Below are 22,442 nucleotides of genomic sequence, written 5' to 3' on the forward strand. Positions count from 1 at the left end.
ATCAAAACTTTTAATTTTTTTTTTATAAAAAGGATAATTACGTTTCCTTCTCTTGAGATTTGGTGAAATTATACATAGGCCTCTTGTAATTTGAAAAATTTACTCCTCATAAATAAGTTCTTCCTTTAATCAAAATTCACCAAATTCGTTGATATTAATAAAAAAATTAATAAATATTTGGATTTTTCCGATTTATTATAAATAAAATAATTTTTTTTATGACCAAATTATCCTCCTACACACGTTAATGCATGTAAGGATATATATCTTTATCTATATAATAGTTTAATCAGAAAAAAAATTGTTGGATTTGGCCAATCAGTCAGTAATAAGTCAATTGATGACAAACATTAATTTTTATTTCATTTTTTCATCAATATCAGCAAACTTTTACTTATAAATTATCTATTTATTAGATAAAAATAAATTTTAATGACAGAAACTATAATTTTTAATTTATAAAAATTTTATATATAATTATATTAAATTTTAATGAAGAAAAGTGTAATTATTCCTAAATAAATTAGTTTGAGAAAGTCAACTTATTAGTGTAGGCTAAATTAAAAAGTCGAGGTAGGGTACTGTGGCATATCGAAATTATGAAGTAGTCCAACTTCCATTACCAACACGATATAGAGTCTGACTCGAAATGACATTTATGCCACTGCTAGCTGTCGGTGTCGGTGCACATACAGTGCGTATTCTATACACCGCCACCAGTCACTTCCCCCGCTTATTTTAATTGTGACGGAGCGTATTCCCATTGCACCGAGTGCGCATTGCGCCAGTACCAAAGAAATCAACGCCCTACGTTGCATCAATCTCCGCATTCCTGTTGGGCTGCGTTTGGTAGTCCGGAAGACGCCAACCACATAGCTCAGTGAACTTACAGTACTTTTTCTTTCACCTTTTGAATTTTTAAATTTTTAATTGAAATGGCAAGAAATTTTACCAAACAAGGAACTATGGACACTCCTAGTACCATCACCCCCGGCTCATTTTAGCAACACACCTTGTAGTTCTCCATCATCACTTCCAGATTTTGAAGCGGCTGATACCTCACGCTCCTCAGTCCTCTCTCTCTCTCTTCCACTGAGAGAATACTGAAAAGAAAAACTGAGGAAAAACAAGAGAGAAGAATGCTGGTGAACTGATCTTCTCTCTCTCTCTCTCTCTTTCTCTCTCTGATCATTGCATGAGGTAATAGCTACCCGCAATTTAGATACAGATCTTTGTATCTACAGCCGCATTTCAAGCAGATCTGTGCAGCCCCAGGTCTCTTCCTTGCTCCTTTTGGCATTTTTTGAACTCCATTTGTGCTTAATTACAAGCCCTTTCCGCTGTTTCTGCGCTTCTCAACTCTGTTGTTTGATTTCTCTTTTGTTCATTTTTTGGTCATTTTTACAGTATTAGGAGAACAGAACAAAGTAGAAAGAAAATGCTGAGTCGGCCTTCGTTGACGTTGTCTAGGAATGGAAGTTTCAGGGCTGAAAATCTTGGTCAGAATGCTCTGGCAATGATAGGGAACCTCTGTTTCACTTTATTTGTGGTTGGGGTTTTAGTTTTCACTATAATTGCCGCTACTTATCAGCCTGAGGATCCCTTGTTTCACCCTTCCTCAAAGATCACGACGTTTCTCACATCCGACTCCAATGCTACTTTTAAGTCTGATATTGCTGTTGTTAAGACCGGTGAGGACTTTGTAGCCTCCAATCAGACCGCATTCGACACGTTTATTAACATTTCGGATGTCGATTCTGCAGTCGTATCCACGGAGCCTGAGGAGGTAGAGGTGGCCTCTGAGGCTCGGGATTGTAGGATCGATGACCCGATTAACTGTCGTGATCCTGATGTGTTCCATCTCTTGATGAGGTCTGCAATTGAGAAGTTTAAGGAACATCATTTCTACCGGTTCGGGAAACCAGTTCGGGGAAATAATGATAGTTCTTGCCATATGGCTTGGCGGTTTAGGCCCAAGGAAGGTAAGGCTGCTGCATTTTATAAGGATTATAGGAGTTTTACAGTTGTAAGGTCAGAGAATTGCACACTTAGCGTGGCTGGAATAGGAGACTATCATTCGGGAGGGAATGCCAGGAAGAGGAGAGGGAGAGGGAGGGGAAAGAATCGGGAGAAGGATAGGGAGGGATTTGAAAAGGTGCCTGCAAAGATGGAGGATAATCCTATTGCCCTGCCGGAGGTTGGGGAAACTGTGAATGATGCGCTTCCTACAGTCGAATCGGAGAGTTCGTTTAGTCAAGGGAAGTACTTGTTATATTCTGGTGGTGGGGATAGGTGCAAGAGCATGAATCAATATCTCTGGAGTTTCATGTGTATGCTGGGCGAGGCACAGTATTTGAATCGTACGCTAGTGATGGATCTGAGCATTTGTTTGTCTAAGATCTACACTTCGTCAGGACAGGATGAGGAAGGTAAAGATTTCAGGTTTTACTTCGACTTCGAGCACTTGATGGATTCAACATCTGTCTTGGAACAAAATCAGTTTTGGTCGGAGTGGAGCAAGTGGCAAAAAAAAGATGGATTGAGTCTCCACCTTGTGGAGGATTTTAGGGTCACGCCAATGAAGCTAGCTGATTCTAAGGATACGTTGATCATGAGGAAGTTTGGATCTGTCGAGCCAGATAACTACTGGTACCGAGTTTGTGAAGGCGAGACAGAATCTGTTATTGAACGGCCATGGAAAATGGTTTGGAAGTCGAGACGGTTGTTGGATATTGCTTCTGCTATTGCTGCGAGAATGAATTGGGATTTTGATGCCGTTCATGTTGAAAGAGGGGAGAAGGCAAGCAACAAGGAGCTGTGGCCTAATCTCGATAGAGACACTTCTCCAGAAGCCCTTTTGTCGACATTGAACTACAAAATTGAAGATGGAAGGAACCTGTATATTGCAACAAATGAGCCAGACACATTTTTTTTTGATCCGTTGAAGGACAAGTATTCCACTCACTTTCTTGATGAATATAAAGATCTCTGGGATTCCAACAGTGATTGGTATGCTGAGATGACTAAGCTCAATAATGGAAATCCAGTCGACTTTGACGGTTACATGAGGGTATCTGTTGATACTGAAGTGTTCTTGAGGGGGAAAAAGCAGATTGAGACTTTCAATGATCTGACTAAGGACTGCAAGGATGGAATCAATACATGCACGTCTGCCAGTTAATTTACAAACGATGAGGTTCAGTACACATTGATGCTAGTTTTGGATAATGGCCTATGTACTCTTATGTCATGTACGTGTTGATTTCCCTTTTTCGTTTTCATTATTGATAGGTTACTTTGAGAAGCTTTCCACGATATTTGTACTTCAAAGAAACCGGCATATTTGTTTCATTGGTTAGTGTCGTGCAAACTGTTGCAATGTGCCTGTTAAATTTCACTTCTGCACCGGTGCTTCACCATCCAATCTTTAGGTGCAAAACTATTACTCCATCAACTCTTGAGTACAATTTTCTTGGAAAATGTTGTCCATGACTGGTTGTTAAATGGTCCTTTAGTTTTTGCTGCTGCAATGCGTTGAAAACATATTTCTCTTCTTGACAATGTTCATATCTTCAAACCTCTTTCATTATCTAGTTTGTGGTATAAATTTGAGAAAAGCCATCTCTAATGAATCATGGATAACTCTGTAGTTAAATCCCTTGTTTTGTTCAGAATTAATATGCTAGGCCTGAGTTTCTTTCTATTGTCGAAGGCCTATGAAAGAGTTCAATGGAGCTTCCCTCTGAAGTTCGACTTGCTGTTAGATATCTACTTCGACGTGCTGTCAATGATATCTTCTGCTACATTAGTATATTGATTGCCTGTTGATTCCATTGTTCTCTGGTATAATATAAGAGGAAAATCCTTCTGTTGTTCTAAGTTGCACTTCATTCTTGTTTGTGTGCCATCAACTTATGCAGAGCAAGTCGGATGTGTTCTGTTTGCAGACGTTTGTTCATAGTTTTGGAGCTTCCGACTGCTTCAATTCCATAAGGTCACAAGTAGGCTATGAAGAACAAGAAAAAGATATGCAGCTTAACGGAACAATTAATTATGAAATTGTGAATCTAAAAGCTATAATCATCATTTCTAAAATTAACCATTTCAATATCAAAATTCTTTCAATAATTAATTATGCAATCGTCAGGCCCGGGCTTACTATTGATTTAATCAAGTACTCTGGTCTTATATAAATTCCGAATCATGTCTGGAAGTCTTGGACGACCTCCAAATAAGTCTCGTAAGATAGAGCTCCTAAGAATAATATCGGAAATGTCTTGATTGTAACAATGCTTAATCAATTAGGTCATTTAGAAGTGAAACCCCGTGAGGAAAGTTAGGGCAGCAAAAGTTATCATTGGGTATGGAGATGGGTCGAGTTGTACAATTTTACCACCTGATGGGTCGAGTTGTATGATTTTACTTGAACTACGAATGCGGTGTTAAGCAGATGATTTTATTATAGATCCCACATCAAAAACTAAACTGGAGGTAGATCATGGATGCAAGTAACCTTGACAAAGCATTGCAATTTTTTATGTGCAGAAAATTCCTTTTTGCTCAATTTAAGTTGCAGGCACGTTACAAGATTGGAGGACTGTAAGACGTGTTCAAAATTCTGGATTCCACCATATCAAAAAAAAAAAAAAAAAAAAGAAGAACAAAAACAAAGTAAGTTTTTATTGGTGGTGATGAAATTAGATTCTTGAGGAGTGAAGCAGATATTTTCTTATTTTTATTAAAGATTGGAAAAATAATGTTTTCAACTAACTAGTAGTGAAACTTTGATTTCATTAGGCTTCTTCATGGAATATGAGCAAATTCCTAGATTTAAGATGTGAATAAAATTATACCCATAACACCTGTTTCAACTTTTTATTTGAATACAAATAAAACAAATCGCTTTTTAGATGTTCCTTTTAGAAGAAGAATCTCCCGAAAATTGTATCAAAGTCGACGCTTTCAGCTCAACTAAATTGTAGACGACTTTGGACTCGCATTATTCACTTCGGGTACGTTCAAGACCCTAATGTATATGGACTGATCATAACTATCCTTATTTTCGTGTCTGTTATTCACGTAAAATTGTATAATTAGAACAATTTTATAAATAGTACCTCCCAAAGTTGCAAGTACAACTTTTACTACCCTAGTCATTTCTTAAGACCTTAAATATTTTCATCTTACGGTCTATTTAACTTAAGCATCAAACGGCAATGACTGAGTTTTTTTCGGGTAATTTTAATGATTTCTTGCCATATAGGTCTCTCTACGTATAGATTTGAGTTGTATTTAACTCATAGGAAGCATTAACTACGCCCTTCCCTTAAATATATACCTGCTATAGTAATAATATAATACATGTCATAAAAACATAAAAAGGTTCATTACACTTAGACCCTTTCTAAAAATGTGAATTATACTTTTCTTCAAAAGAATTTTAAAAATACACTTATACATTTTCTTTACAAATACAAAATTAAACATGAGAATGTTAAACAGAAGTAAAACTGAAAATTTAAGTGATCTTTTTACTAAAGCCGGCATTTTTTGTCCAAAATTTAATGAAAGCAAGTCGAGTGTAAATAGTAAATTTTCGAAGGAATTGTAAGTATAATTTTAGAACTTTTTTAGAAGAAAAATATAATTTTATATTTTCAGAGGAAGTGTAAATGTAATTAACCCGAACATAAAATTTGAAATTACGGATAAATGAAGGAGTGACATTCAGTCTGAGTCCAGTCCTCGTATTAATTTTGTCTCTGTTCGAAAAAGAATTCTTTACTTAATTTGATACAATACAAAAATTACGTAAATTTTCAGATTTTGAAATAATGAGTTGATAATTTAATACAATACAAAAATTACATAAATTTTCAGATTTCGAAATAATGAGTTGATAATTTGAACCACCCAGTCTCACTATTGGTGTCCTCTTTGCCAACTCCTTCTCTTCTAACAATGGTCAACAGTTTTTCGTGCCTGAAACTTAGGATTTGACAGCAACATCGCAATATAAACTTGGAAACGCTAATAAAAACAGAGAAAGAAACACACAAGTTCTATGTTGTATTAGGCTGACCAAATACTCCATCTTTTTCCTCGTATGAAAGAAGAGATTGCCTGAGATTCGACAGCCTTTGCAACTCATTCGACTCGTAACGTTTCTCGGGTAATATCCGTACCTTCTTCGTGCTTATAATGTGTATTAGACATGTTGATGTATTGAATGATGTAACGGGCTGTTTTTCCAGAGGAATCTGCTGTAGATCACAAGAATGGCAGAAGAATCAAAGCCGAAAGAAAAGCCAGAGAGACCAGAGATGATGCATCTATGCATAAGCACCCCCAAAACTCTATCCTCCATACCCTTGTCGCCCGGCTTGAAAAAGACCATCGACTTAAAGAACAACTGCTTGTGTTCGCCAACAACACATGTCGGCTCCTTCAGGTGTCGGAACCATCGATCAAGCTACGGGCTGAGACGTAGCAGCTTGTCCGTTGGCTCGAAGCTGTCGGAGCTGGCGGACTAGTCTGCTCAGATATGTGAGACTCTGCAAACTCAGCTCATTGCTGGGCACACCGAAGGCGCTTGAGTAACCTATATTACCTAACCGTAATGCGAATAGACACTTCCTGGTTTTAGATTGTGGTGTTGTTGCTTTGTTGTGCGAATAGACACTTCCTGGTTTTAGATTGTGGTGTTGTTGCTTTGTTGTTCTTTTGGAATTTACGTATTCGATATAGCTTGTGTTGCTAAATTTTGTCTGAACTTTATGACGACAAGTTCTATGAGGTAAATAAATAAATAAATTGTTGTCTATGTTGTGTATATGATCGATCACTTTTTCTGAACTGTTCATGAATTACATGATGAATGAATCACACATGACAGGTGAATAGAATTTCTCGACCAGACGACTAAAGGTGCAACATGCTAATGTTGAAAGAGAAGAAAAGGAGATGATTACGTAAATAAAACAACGTGAGACATTTAAAACCTCAGATGCATCGAGTTTCAGAAAACTTTCACACTATATTCACAGAATACAGATATCAGTCAAGCTGGCCCGTCGCTACGAGAGGACGCATAATCATTGGCAGCTCAAAATACAGGCGCATCAAACTAGACGACCCAACGTTTGCGATTTTACAGATATAAACACTATGCTGTACAAAGCAAGGACTTCCTCATCGAGAATTCTGTTTAAAGTCGCTCACTCACATAGGACAGGCGTCATCTTCGACTTCTTGAGGCATCATGGAATTCCGACAAAGAGGGCATGTCGTGTTCCAATAGTTCAACCACTTCTCGAGGCACAACTTATGGAAAACGTGGCCGCAAGAGAGGTGGTTGATCTCTGCCTTTGGCTCGAATTCAGTCAGGCAGATGGAGCACTCTTGTTTGGGGCATCCACACATGAAGACAGAGTCGTATTGGATTGCTGGAGTTCGGCTTCTGAACTCGTCCATGTATGATTCTGAGGGACTTCTACAACATTGGTCAGCTGAGTCTGAGGGCTCGACCGAGAATTCATCCCATGACGCAATGTGGATGCCGATGACATGAAGTATAGAGCGAACGATTTCCTTGACGATGGAGATGGATATCGCTGTGTTTGCTAGAATTACACAGAGTACGCCAGCATCGGCTGGAGTCGGATACGATGAGATAGCCATTTCAACACCCAAACCTAACAGAAAAATCGAAGTTTTGAGTCAGCCAAAGTGATACAAAAACCACCAAGAACGACAAATTTGATTGCAAACTTATTTCATTGTCCAAGAATGTAGCTTTGAAGAGATAAGACTAAAAGAAACTAAACCCATCTCACACATCTTTTTCTCTTCAAAAACACGATCTTTCCATGAATTTCAAACAAACAAGTAAACATTTCGAGCTGAAACCAAAACAAAACATGCTCAAAACAGAACAGCTAATGCAGCATCCAACACAAGACTAATTTCAAGAGCAATCATCAAAGACACATTAAGAGTTTGTACCGTGATTGAGGAACCAATTCTAACGACTTGTTTTCAGAGTATAAGAAGGAAACAAGTCCATCAGATGCATAAACTTACTCTGAGAATTGACTGTAGTTCAACACACAAAAACTCTACCAAGAAATTGCTTCTAATGCACCACAGCAACACACTGCAAATAAATAGAAGCAACAAGGTTGTTTAGAAGGCCATATAAATCAACCAATCTATGCAACAAATCACAAATCAAAAGAGGGGCTCACTCCCAGTTGAAGTGTCAAGTAAATAATTAATGTATGCATTTTTAGCAGGGGCCAGTGTGGTATTTATCTGTCAACAACCAATAAATAAACAGCCAAGTGTCTTGCCACAAGGCAAAAGGTGAAGGGGGCAGAACCCACCCTGCATTATTACAGATGGATAAATGTGGTGAAACAAACTTTCCAGAACCCCAACAATTATATTTCCATTTCCTAACCCCCCACCCCCCAACCCCACCCCAGGAGAAAAAAAAAAAAGGATCAAGAAAACCTCTGGAGCTTAAGCCATATAGACATCATCACCATATACTATGCCTATCTTCATTCAATAGAATCAAGAAAAGCTTAGTTTGCTAATGAACTTGTGGAGGACTTCCTCAACTTAGTTTGAAAGAACAATTCAGAACACATAGATTCAGGTATTAGTTATAACTTTTAGATTAAAGAAGTCAATAATTCAAAGCACATATCATGAACAAACAAGAACCACAAGAACAGCAAGGATGAAATATTGAACCAAACATCATCAGTTGAGCAAACAACAACAGGCCCTTAAAATGGAAAGATCCACACAAAATTAGAAATTTAAGATCCCCAAAAAATCCCTCTAATTCCCAAATGAAAAAACCCACCAAGAAATGCAAAAGAAAAGACCCCAAGCTATATGTCCCACTTAAATGGGGCAAAAAAGAAAAACAGAAAAGATAATAACAATAATAACCATAAAAGGTGCTCTCTTTTTTAAAGTAGAAGACCAAGAAAAAGTACTTACAGGGTTGAAAAACAAATAAGGTGAAAGATTTATGTTCTTGAAAATCTTTAAGATTGTGAAGAGGAAGCAGAAGAAGAAGAGGTTGGAATGTTATTTTTGAGTTGAGTTGAGTTGGGGTTTGAAATTAATGGCAGATATAATACAACAAGTCTTTGTTTCTATCTATTCTATGAATTTCTTTAAAGATCAGTCTCTCCATTTATACTGCTGCTCAAAGGACTGTTGACCCCACCACAATTATCACTTTCCTCCATGTTACCTTTGTACCCAAAACTATTATTTTCTTTTACACTATACCCCTTCAACTATCCCTCTATTGCATATCCCCCCCCCCCATCTATGTACGTATTTAGTCTAAATTCCAAAAAAGAATGGGAATTTTTGCCCTCCCAAAAGAGAAGGGGGAAAATTGTAAGTCTCTTTGTGATATTTTAAATAAGCAAATTATTTCTATACAAAACAAAGTAACAATTTAACCCTCTTTATTTTTTAAAATGCAGCAATTTAAAACTTTGTGTTTTTTGAAATGGGTGTAATTTACCTCCCTAGATCGGAAGGTAAATTGCATCATTTACAAAATATATGAGGGTAAATTATTTTTTTATAAGAGGATAATGCGTTCAAATATCATACGGGTAAATTGCATTAAACCCCTCAAAAAAAAAAATGACCAATAGTATCAGCTTTAAAATTTTGTTAATGTGCAAATTAACTTAAATTTAAGGTCTTATATATAATTTCATGAATTTGTAAATAAGGCTCAACTCTTTATAGTAATTAACTTTAGTTGTCTCAATATCCAATTGACTAAACTACCCTTCAATATATTTATTTATTTTGATTTTGTTACATCAATTATTTTATTACTCGTTTACATTAAAATTGAATATATTCATTCATTCTTTATTATTTAATTAAATATATAATATAAATTATACACACGTATCGAGCGTTCCTAAATCATTAATAGAGATATAGTAAAGTCTTTGTGCTTCTCTCTTGTATTCTTTACCCAAAATAGGTAGAGTAAAACTTAACTCTCATTTAAATACAAATGATTTTTATTAAAAATAAAAAATAAATGGAGGAAGAGAAGAAGAAGCAACACATTTTTGCACTTGAAAGTCACATGAAAGGGAATGAAATATGTGGAGGGTTTCAAGTTTTGCACCTTAACTTGCACAAAATTGCACCATTAATGCACAAATATTCAACATTTGAGTTGCAATCTTCTACTTGGTTTTTGTGTGTTTTTTAAATCCACGCACGCACTCATTCACACACGTTGTAAAAAAATTATGAACGCAACATTTTTACACTGAAATATTGAGCCTCAAATTATTGGAGCGTCCCCTAAGGGACAACTTAGTATATGGACACACTAATCGACCTTTTTTTTCCCCCTCCTTTTACAAATTCAAAGATTTAAGAAAAAGAATATTAACATTATAGAAGTATTTTAACAGTATGATTTGTTTATCGCTGTAACTTTTTAAATTATTATTGTTTTAGTGATATTATAGCTCTCAACATGCTAAAACAACATCAAGAGAAGACTTACATTTTTTTTTTGTTTTCCCTAATATTTTTCGGTTGATGATTGATGTATAAAGCCACCGATTATGATCTTCTCATATATATATAGTTCAATTTTTTTATTATAAAGTGGAGTTGCATCTCGTATTTCATTTTATATATATCTCATGTTTATAAAATTTAAATTATTATATTTAAACAAAAATTTTGTACACATAATACGTATATATATACGGCATAAACTATTATACGCAACACTATATATGAACTTATATATATATATATTGATATTGCAAGAATATTCCATAACATGGTCAAGTGGTGAATTAAGACCACCTACCATAATAAATAAATAATTTTTTTTTTTTAAAAAAAAAAAAAAAAAAGAGCCAAGAACAATGGACAATCAATTTGTCACAAGTCGTCCTCAAAGGAAGCTACCTAATTTGGTCTTTGACAGATGAGCTACTTAACATAAATTCCTGAGTCTATAAATAGGACTTCACATAACTCGTTTTAGAGAGCCAGACCATTTGTCCTTTTCAAATTATTTAAGGTTTAATACACTTTGCACTATTTTTTTTTTTTTTTTAACAAAAACCACATAGAGACGGGAACTTTTAGGAGTCCCTAATTCTTCTATATTAAAATGCACAAAATAGTTACAATGGGAAGAGCTACCTCCCTAGAATTTCTAGCAAAGCCATAAATAAGGAGTACTACTCCCTTACAAATAAAAACATTAAACAAGGAGTACTACTCCCTTTCAACAAAAGACACGAACATGTGTACTATAGAAATTATGGTGAGTCAAAAGATTTTTATTATCTCACCACATCATGGATCGCACAACACCTGTAAATAAATCTGTACAAAAAAATAAAGATAGAATGTGTGTAATGTTCCAAAAGGATAACTAGATGAACATTAATATTAGCATCGAGATCATGTTTATATGGCTGACAGCTTTTGAACCTATGAAAGAGGTTCATAAAACCTGCAAAAGATATAACAACAAGCAACCAGATATATGATAACAGCAGAAGTGACAAAATCAGAAGGTAACGAGACAAACATTGGCCACAACATCAACCATATGAACGAGTAACCTCAAGGAATCTATATAGGTACAATCGCATAAACAACACAGAAAAAGCTCAGATAGGACAAGTATCAGCAAAGAACCAATCAGTAATGAAGTACCCCTAATTTAATGAAAAATATTTTAATTGAAATTAGAGGTGCTTGTACTTCTGATTCTAATAGCAGGGAAGGAGCAAGCATCAAGTCTAATCAAATCTTTAGGAATACCTGTGATATTATTAGGGGATAGAATGGTGAGATGTTGCTTGAAACATGCTTGGTTAGCAAAATAATCGACCACTTGGTTACCCTATTTTTTTATGATGGAAATACCTTTATTATTTACACCCCTAAAGTATTTCTATCACAATCATTTTCCTATATATAATTTGAATTATTATAAATTTTTTATTTAAAATAAACACTACCCAAAATTTAAAATTCTTTTACTGATTATAGAATCTTTATAAACTTCATAAATATATAATTCTTATATTTTTTACTTAACTAGTTAAAAATTTACATAAATTTTGCTTATGATGTTATATATATTGACTTTTTTAAAATATAATTTATCAACACAAATTTAAAATATTATATGCATTATGTATTGACAAATATTTATATGTACTTCTTAACATAATTTATTTACTTTGTAAAACATATTTGCATATATTGCGCTTGTAAATATTTTGTGTTCCATAATTTATAAAAATATTATAAATTATAAATGTTATTATTAAAATAGAATGTGACTAAAATTTTATAAATCACTAAAAAAAGTTGGGGGATATTTTAATAAAATAAATTTTAGGAAGTAAAATAAAATGTGTCGGAGTAAGTGAGAAGGGCATTTTTGTCCTATCAATGCCAAATTATTTTATTAGGGTATTTTTATTACGGTTCATATTTTAGGGATGCAAATGAGACAAAATGCATAGGTCAAGGGTACAAAGTGTATTTAACTCAATTATTTATATGAAAGCTAATAATATTGACAAGTATCCCATATTAATACAGTTAAAGAACTTGAGCGACATACGAATCTCAAGACTTCATCACCTCAACGAGAACCCTTTTCAACAATAGACACATAGGCTATGTTTGGATTTGTGGCTTCCCATTTTTCGAGACAAGATAAAACACACTCAATATTTATTTTTGTGTTTTTACATCTTATTTGAGTATTTTTCTGTTTTTCAACTTTCTATATATAATATATATACATAATATAAAACAGACATGATTTGACAATAAACAGTAATTTTTGTCTTCAAAAAATATAATATTAAACACAAATTATTTATATATATACTTATTTATATATAAAAATATATGATTTGACAATGAACAATGATTTTTGTTATCCCAAATTCCAACATCAAACCTACATCACTTATTTTAAAATATTTTAAATTACCTAAAAAACACAAATCCAAACATATCATCTATTTTCAACATAAACTTATCTCTATTTTCAAAATACAAAACAAAACAAGTAAAACACAAATCCAAACACAATGATAAGATTTCAACTAGAATGAATAATATTTTGGGCCACAAAACACTAATCGCATAGCATCTCATGTCACATCATATATATATATATTATATGTATATATATCATGTGACTTTCTTGATTGTGTATATGTTTCTTATGGAGTTTTTTCAAGAATCAACATGTACAATGTACTAAATACCAAGTTTAATGAGTGCATGTGGCCTTTTCAAACCACTCATCTTAGAGCTAATAACGTTGGCATGTATTCCACATCGATTGTATTAAAAAATACGAAGGGTATACAAATGTCAAAATTCTCTCACGTCAATGAGGTGTCTTTTCAAGGACAAACAAGTAAAGTTTTAAGTAAAGTAAATAACATTTCGAATTACAAAATACAGACTGAATTGTACGGAACATCATATATATATATATATATATAAAGTGACTTTCTTGATTGTGTATGTATTCTTTTTGGAATCTATTTAGTTTTGTGAAGAATGAACATGTACAATGTATTGAAACAAGAAATCAAGTTGAATGAGTGCATGTGCAATCTCAATCAAGAATAGTTTGTTTGTGGGCATGTGTGATTTCCATGTGTGTTGCCTAAAAACATGGTGGAGATTTGCTATGTCCACATGCTGCACCAATAGGGTGCGATCATATCAGCACTAATGTATCGGATCTCATTAGAACTCCGAAATAAAGTATACTTGGGTGAGGATAGTACTAGGATGGGTGACCCTCTAAGAAGTCCTCGTATTGTGCCCTCACATGCTGCACCAATATTTGCTACTCAACCTAACTTTTTTTTTAATTATTACTAATTTAAAAACTTTAGGTACTTTATGTATTAATTCCCCCATTAATTAATTTAAACCTGCCCGACACCAAAATCCTTGCCAAGATTTTGGTATATATCAAACTAATTAAAAAAATTTGATTTCCCAATTGTTGGTGGGTAAGTCAACAAGATGTAGTTTAAATGACAAAATTGCCCTCATTTTTTTTTTGTTTATTTCAAATAGTGGATCATAATTAATATACTGTGTATCAAGATATTAATTAATAATTTAATGTGTTATATAATAATTGTTAAGTTAAACATAATACTAAAATAATAAATTCAAATTAAAGTGGAAAAAACACCTATAATTAAGTTTAATAGGGTTCGAATCCGTAAACTCATAATTATGAAATTATACAATCTCAAGTTTAATTGTCATCAAGTAAAAATATTATCAGGAAAACTAAAACCCCAAATTATAAAATCTTGAATTTCAATTTCACCAAAATATGAATTGAATTAATTATTAGTTTGTTATGTGTAGGCTTTAAAACATAATTTTTTTTTTATAATATTGATATTTTGATGCAATAAAATGATAATGTTTTACTTCTTACAAAAGAGAACATAAAGAGCATAGTCAAAGTTAAAACTAACTATGTGGATCTATAATACATAAATAATAAAAGGGGAAAGAATGTTTTCTTTTTTAAGCATAATTTAGTTAGTATAAAAAAATTTAAACACAAACCCATAAAATTTTAATGTTTTCAGTTAAATAATACTGATAAACTTTTGTATGGTGAATACATTCAAGAAAAAATACTTATAATTACTAAAATATTAATAGAAAATTTCAAGATTTTTTTTTTGTAATAGCATAATATATTTAAAAAATTCACAACAATAATTTTTCTTTTTGTCTTGTATAACTTAATTAAAATGACTCGAGCTTAGATGGAAAAAGAAAATTACAAAATTAAAAAAAAAATGAGTAGACATAATTGTTATTAGTTATCAGAACACATTCAATGTGCATGTATAATTATTATTATTGTTCTTATTTAATTATATAGAATAGAATGAAATAAAATAAATAATTGATTATTTTGATATTTTTTAAAATATTTTTTTTATTAAGTTTAGATTTTAAATAAAAATTAAAGGTCTAAATTTAACCAATTTTGATATATATATATATATATATCATTTATAATTATAATTTTAAAAGAAAAAGAAAATTCTTGTATAAAAAGATAAAATAAATAAAATTAACCCCCCGTCGTAGAGAGTAGCGACCGCGACGACGACGACGACATTCAACTTGGGCAACCGCAACCACGGTCGTCTAGGGGGAGAATTGGGTGACAACAATCGTTTAGGATAAATATGGGTGGCGATAGTTACCGGAGAATATTTGGGGACAACCACTGAACGTAGAACTGGGCAATGGCAATCCCTGTCGCCTAGGGGGAGATTTGGGCAACGACAACCTGCACTATTATTTTATTTTTAATTTTTAATTTTTAAGTTTTTAATGAATTAAAAAATATGATTTGTATTTTTAAAAACTCTACACTTTTGTCTATACTAAATACTACTATGACCCTTAGAAGAACCCTTTGGCAGGAGCTCAATCTCATTGCAGCTGATAAAAATCCATGGCTAGTTGAAGGAGATTTGAATACAATTCTCCACATTGGAGGAAAACCAATGAGACTCACTGCATATTCTTGGACCAATGAAAGACTTCAATGATATGATCATGGAAAGTGGCCTTATTGATAGGATAGCCTCCAAGAAATGGGCTGACACCTTCAACTACACTAGAGTTTCCCATTTACCCAAGAGGCTGTCAGATCATCACCCTCTTTTGATTCTTGCCCAAACAACCTCTGAGAGCAGACCAGCTTCTTCATTCAGATTCCAGAATATGTGGGTTAATCATCACACATTCCTGGACACCAATCTAGAGGACATCAAAGCCTCAGCTGCAGATTACTTGAGTCACCTGCTCGCTTAAGAAGCAACCAGTGATGATCTTGAATTTCCATTTTAATTCCCACAAGTGTCCTCAAATAATATCAGCCAACTCTGTAACACGCCACCTCTTGAGGAGATCAAAGAATTTGTCTTCCATATCTCCAGAGACAGTGTTGCGAGTCGGGTACACCCATGCCTAGGAGCTTAACTGCTACTACTGTTACAATCGTTCCTATTATTGAAGCTCCTCAAACTTGGACAGACTTTGGACCTATCTCTCTTTGCAATGTTACTGACAAAATTCTGTCTGAGTTTGTTTACAACAAGGTTGCAGGGTCACTTCCTCAAATCATACGATAGAAACTGTTGGAATTCTTATACACGGTCCTACATGCTATGAGATTTCCTCAAAGTTTCATTCTTCTCATTAATAATGCTGTTGAAAAATGTTGGTTTACTATATTGATCAATGGTGAAACTACTGGATTTTCTTCCAGAGTGCTTCGACAAGGCGATCCCTTATCTCCTTCTCTTTTCATTTTGGCTACAGAAGCCCTGTCTAGACGGCTCGACTGTCTTTTTAGAAGTAATCCATCCATGCTTTATCAGTCCAACTACAGAATTCCTGTTTCTCACCTGTCTTATGCAGATGATATTATTATTTTCACCAATTCTGAGGAGGAGTCACTCATTCACCTAACCTCTTTCTTAGAGCACTATGAGACAATCTTTAGGCAAAAAATCAACCATTCTAAAAGAGCTTTCATTCTAGGCAAGAAGGCAAATGCATTAAAGGATTACCAAGAAACATCTCCCCATTACCTACCCATGAGTCCCACTCTATAAAGGTAGGAAGAAGAAGCTTCTGTTCGTTTGGCATTGATAAAGTCCGTTTTAGGATTTCAGGATGGGAGCATGTGCATCTGTCACATGGAGGAAGACTTCAGCTTATTAAAAGTGTCATATCTGCTATGCCAATTTATCTTATACAAGTTTTGGACCCCCCCATCTCTATTATCCAAAAATTGGAGCAATGGTTTGCTAGATACTTCTGGGGTACCAGTGATTCACAGAAAAAAAAATCTCATTGGATCAAATGGCTCAATGTCTGCTAACTTACTGAAGAAGGTGGAATGGGAGTTAGAAACCTTAGAGATGTAGTTGAGACATTTTCACACAAACCTTAGTGGAGATTCAGAACCTCCAAGTCACTCTTGGCTCTCTATACAATGAATAAATACTGTAAAAGAAACTCTCCAGCTACAGCTAAGGTTTCCAGACTTCGTAAAGTAAGACAGGTAACTCAAACCAACATGTTCTGGAGTCTAGGAACAGGTGAAGTGTTCTTCTGGCATGAATGCTAGCTTTTAGAATGTTCACTCCAATCCACTTGCAATATTCTGACTCTGCTAATTGGTTCTGGAATAACAACACTTGGGATCTTGAAGCACTTACCAAAATTGTTCCAGTTGAGGTGGTCACATATATTGCTGCTACACCTTTCTCCCTCGAACATAAGGATCATCCTTTCTGGAAAGCTTCCCACAAGGAAAAGTTCTCTACAGCTTTGGTATGGGAGGAAGTTAGAGACCACAAACCAGACACTCCCATTTTCAAATATATCTGGTCCTCTCTCATCACTCCTACTACTTCAGTCTTCCTTTGGAGGCTCATCAATAAATGGATACCAGTGGACGCGAAGCTTGAAAAGAAAGGGATTAATTTGGCTTCTAAGTGCCTCTGTTGTTCCCAAGAAGAAACTGAAGAACATCTATTTATCAACAATGTGCATTGTTGTGCTGCTTGGAAATATTTTACCAACATATTCAACCTCACACTTCAACAGACATCCAACATCTCATCCTTTATTCAGGCTTGGTTTCGAAGTACTAACTAGTCTCCTACCATCAGAAGCCTGATCCCCATGCTGATCCTGTGGCATATTTGGACCTCAAGAAATGAAGTTAAACACAGAAAGAAGGATTTCAATGCACATGTTATCATTCTTAAGACCTTAAATCATCTCCAAACTCTGAGCAGAAGCAAGTTTCTGGAAATTGAACACTTTAAAGGGGATTTTATTGTAGCTAAGATTTTCCACATTCCCTCCCCTGTTAACTCTGGAGTTCCCTTGGTTATTTCTATTCACTGGGCTAAACTTGAAGCTGGGTTGGGTTAAACTCAATTTAGGTGGGGCCTCCAAAGGAATCCTGGAGTTTTAGGAGCCGAAGGAATTGTTAGAGACCATCTTGAGAGGGTGATTTTGGCTTTCTTTGAAACTCTTGGATACTCCACCAATATGAAAGCAAATTACAAGGTATACTCTTGGATTGGACGTGATGCCATGCAAGCTCTCAACTTAATCTCCAGTCAGTCCAAAGGTTCCTAGCACCTCCAAACTCTCCTCACCAAAATCAGGAAATACTTGTCCCTTATGGAAACCAAGATCTCACACATTTACAGGGAAGGAAACCAGGCTGTGAATTCTTTGCTCAGTTGATGGCCTTACCATACTGTCTAATTGTGGATGCTCAGTTGGTGCCCTCCTCTACATTTTGTTTGGAAATATTGTTTTGGTAATCTGTTGCAAGTTAAATGAAATCAACCACTATAGTGACTTTGATTATTCTTTTGGCACCCCTGGTGTCACTGACATTTCTTTTAGGTCTTCAATCACTTTTTATAAGGGAGTAGTACTCCTCATTTACGTTTTCACGCTTAATTTTAAGGAAGTAGTACTAATTATTTATTTCTTTGTTGCTTCCGCTGCAAGGGAGTAGTACTCCTTGTGTATAGCTTTCTAAATGTTTCTAGGGAGTTAGTATTCCCTGATGTAAATCTGGGCTTTGAGAATTTTATATAAAAGGGACGGGAACACCAAAAGCTCCCCCACCTGTGGTTTTTGTAAAAGAAAAAAAAAAAAAAGATAATAAGTGTGAAGGAAGAAGATTTTTGTCTTTTATATATTATATACACAATGACATATACACAAACCTATACACTATACACCCATACAAGAGGCATCTCATGTACTCGTTATATGTATACATGTATACGTTGCATATCGAATAAAAAATAGACACAAAGGATTTTTCCATTGCACACTACCTACTAGTAGCACAAGTAATCAAACAATAACGCCCTCATCCTTACAATCTCATATATATATATATATATATATATATTCAAGTTAGGAACACATATTTATAGCCTTTTGGGCTTAATGCAAAATAAACTAAACCCATAGACTTGGACCTCCATAGAATTAATCCAATCAATTCTAAAAGCCTAAATGGGATTTATTTGATCTCATCAAATAAATCCTAGCCGGAGTCCAATTAATTAATCTCATCAAATAATTGAGCCTAACCCAATTTATTTAATCTCATTAATTTACCCAATCAAAACTCTAATTAATTGATCTTATTAATAAATTTAGACGGCCCAATTAAAACTAATCTTATTAAATGAATTAAACATAATTCAAATTTAAGTAATCCCATTAATTGAATATTGGGCTTCCCGTCACATGGGTTCTCCAATTTTAATAATCACATCATTTAATCTCTCGAATTTATTTAAATTCTTTAAATTAATTCCTTCATTCTATAATTAATTTATATATAAATTAATTCTACTACTTCTTTTAGTAGTGTTTTGTGTGATTCTGTAGGCTCACCTCAGCCAGACTTGGGCATACACAATTTAATCAGTAAATATTTTTTGCAATAGATTAATTAAATTATATTTAATTAATTTTATTTCTGTTAACACTTAATCTGGAAAGCACTCACTCCCTTGGGTGAAAATCTAGCAATGTTCTAAAACACTGGAGAATAGAAATTGCAAGAACCTTCAGGTTATCGAGTGTCATAGGGGTACGGTTCTTCGGTCGGTCATTTTTTAATCTTAGTCTAGGGTATGGAATTGATCACCGATTCCCATCCTGGACTCGATTTCTATACTTAATATTTCGATTGCGTTTATCCACTTGATCAACATAGAAATCGTTTCCCTTTTTGATCTCTCGCTGTGTCCACAGTTTCTGTTGAGCACAACGCACATCAGAATGCATATGAGATAGCTATCATCACATGATAGGTAACGGATCCTCTCTTGGAAGGCACTAGTTTTCGTACGTGATTTGACTGCAGTAGAACAAAGTTTATAATAATCAAATCAGAACATGATCATCTTTTACCAGGACTTAGATATAGTCATGCCTTATATCAGAGTCTAAGGACTAAGGACTAAACCCTATACTATCAGAGTCGAAGAGTTCAAATCATATCGATCAAGCTACACAGGCTTCCATATGACTACTCCCCATGAGTCAGTTCAATTGGCTTGCCAACTTTTGTCAACCACACACTAAAATTAGGTAGACGTCATACGTCTATCACCTATGAAACACAACACCCATCATATGGATACAATATCTAGTGCAAAACTTAATAAAACTCTCCATTCCTATTCTACAGGCTCTCGACTTGGAATATTTGAAGTTCAACACTTGAAAGTTGGTTTCATAATTCCCATCAAATCCGCAACCCAACTTCATTGGTTGACTAGTAATCTGTGGGCTTCGTTGCAATGGATGAAAAATATAGGAGTAAGAATAATAAAATAAGGTCAAATGAATACTTATTGTTTTAATATTATAGAGTAAAAAGAAATTACTTAATATATTACAAAACGACCAATCTGATTAATTTTCTAATCACCTATTCTAACAGAATGAAAATACTAAAAAACCACTCGCAAATCAGAAGAGACAAAGGGGGTGACTTAAAAAGTAAAGAGTTTTTGCCTAGAGTTTTTGAAATCACAGAAAGTTTTTTTTATCTATTTTTAAAATATAAAAGGATTTTCGATCATTTCAAAAAAAAACAATACAAGAGAATAAATTACAATTTGGCCTAAACTAAGTGTGATTACTCTAGCCCCTCACATTTAATAAACAATATAAACCTACAAAATTCTCAAATTAATAACAGCCCACTAAGTGAGCTTTAAGCCCCAACCCTACTCCACATGCCTAAACCCCTAATATAACCCTATTTGGCTATTTCTTTCTTTTGATCTGGGAATGGAAGTGATGGGAGAAGTAAAGCAGTCAATTGAAGTTAGGAATGGAGGAAACCAAAAGCTTTAAAATGGAGTTTGAAGTTGCAAGTAATTATTTCTGGCTTTAAAACGAAATACCCATCAACTTATCAATGTTGGCTTTTTAAATACATTATTGCAAACAAAAACAAAATAAAGAATGATTTTTGGTATTAATAAAAACAATTTAATAAAAACTTTCCAAATCCATCATTTATATGATTGGTAAATAGTAATGAAATCTAAAAATTAAATAAAAAAAACAACTGCAAAGTCTATTATGTATTTTGGAATGTTAAATTCATTATGATATATTCTTTGGATGTTAGCATATATTTAAATTTCTAATAAGTACTTACGCTTTATAAATATTAGCATACATATTCAAAGTATAGAATAATAATAATATATTGTATATATTTTAGTACTTATACATATAAATATTTAACTAACATGATATTATATTTAATAGAACATGTAAAATTAAATTATTTATATTATATACTTTTGTATTTGGGTTACTAACATTTGGACCACCTCCCAAATGGAAATTACACTTTTGCCCAAACAAATTTCAAATTTTCACTTACAACCCTTTTGAAAATTCTCTATTTACAACTGAAGCCCTTCCGTCAGTGTTTGGAGGAAAAATGTTAATGTCAGCAAAAAAATTACGTACATATCCATTTTTACCCTTCATTCAACATTCCCATAATAATATTTTTTAAATATTTCTATATTGGTAAGGGTGTAAACGTAATCTATATGAAGTCAAAAAGATGTAAATGTAATAAATATTATTTTCAAATTATAGTCATTGGGTAAAAAGTAGTTGTTTACGAATTGAAGAATTAGTCATTTTTTTGTACATTTTACTTCTTATACATAGGGTAAGGTGAATAACATTGTTGTATTTGTTTCTTAAGCACTAGATGTAGTACTTAAACTAGACATTTTTAAGAAATAGATGCAACAGTGTCACCATATATATAGGAAGTAAAAAAATACCAAAAGATAACTAGTTTTTTCATTCATTAACAATTCATTTTTTTCAATTGTTATAATTCGGGAATAATATTTTATTATAATTATATCCTTTTGATATATATAGATATTTACGTTTACTCCCTTTCAAGTGAAAACTATTATAGAAATATTGGATGAGGGATAAAATTAAAAATTATGTAATTTTTGCTGATCTTAGCATTTTTTATTAAACTCTAATAGAAGAAGGTCAATTGTAAATGGAGAATTTTCAAATATGGGTGTACTGAAATTTGTTTGGGGAAATGTGTAATTTCGCATTTTCATAGGGAGCCCGAGTGTCATAATCCTTTATACTTTGGTTAAACATTTTTAATTCTAATACTCATTATATTATATGTATTTAAAATAATATAATATTGTTGCTATAAATCTTGGAACTAT

General features: G+C 33.6%; 2 protein-coding genes and 1 pseudogene across 2 annotated transcripts; 2 read left to right on the forward strand and 1 right to left on the reverse strand.

The window, feature by feature from the left end:
* Window positions 1-903: 903 nt before the first annotated feature.
* Window positions 904-3,351, forward strand: LOC105178721 (uncharacterized). Its single transcript, XM_011102252.3, has 2 exons — window positions 904-1,275; window positions 1,408-3,351. The coding sequence occupies exon 2, from the start codon at window positions 1,439-1,441 to the stop codon at window positions 3,179-3,181; it is 1,743 nt and encodes a 580-aa protein (XP_011100554.1). The 5' UTR covers window positions 904-1,275; window positions 1,408-1,438; the 3' UTR covers window positions 3,182-3,351.
* Window positions 3,352-7,016: 3,665 nt separating this feature from the next.
* On the reverse strand, window positions 7,017-9,190 carry XERICO (RING/U-box superfamily protein). Its single transcript, XM_088876004.1, has 3 exons — window positions 9,016-9,190; window positions 8,083-8,155; window positions 7,017-7,694 (listed from the first exon to the last, which is right to left on the reverse strand). Exon 3 carries the CDS (start codon window positions 7,678-7,680, stop codon window positions 7,222-7,224), a length of 459 nt encoding a protein of 152 aa, XP_088732130.1. The 5' UTR covers window positions 7,681-7,694; window positions 8,083-8,155; window positions 9,016-9,190; the 3' UTR covers window positions 7,017-7,221.
* Window positions 9,191-13,790: 4,600 nt separating this feature from the next.
* LOC148784781 (5S ribosomal RNA) lies at window positions 13,791-13,909 on the forward strand (annotated as a pseudogene).
* Window positions 13,910-22,442: the final 8,533 nt, after the last annotated feature.

The sequence above is a fragment of the Sesamum indicum genome, linkage group LG12 (assembly GCF_026168435.1).
Source record: "Sesamum indicum cultivar Baizhima isolate 11 linkage group LG12, ASM2616843v1, whole genome shotgun sequence".
Lineage (NCBI taxonomy): Eukaryota > Viridiplantae > Streptophyta > Magnoliopsida > Lamiales > Pedaliaceae > Sesamum > Sesamum indicum.

What these genes read in the sequence shown, in the direction of transcription:
- LOC105178721 (XM_011102252.3), top strand. Translation starts at nt 1,439, where the DNA reads ATGCTGAGTCGGCCTTCGTTGACGTTGTCTAGGAATGGAAGTTTCAGG.
- XERICO (XM_088876004.1), bottom strand. Translation starts at nt 7,680, where the DNA reads ATGGCTATCTCATCGTATCCGACTCCAGCCGATGCTGGCGTACTCTGT.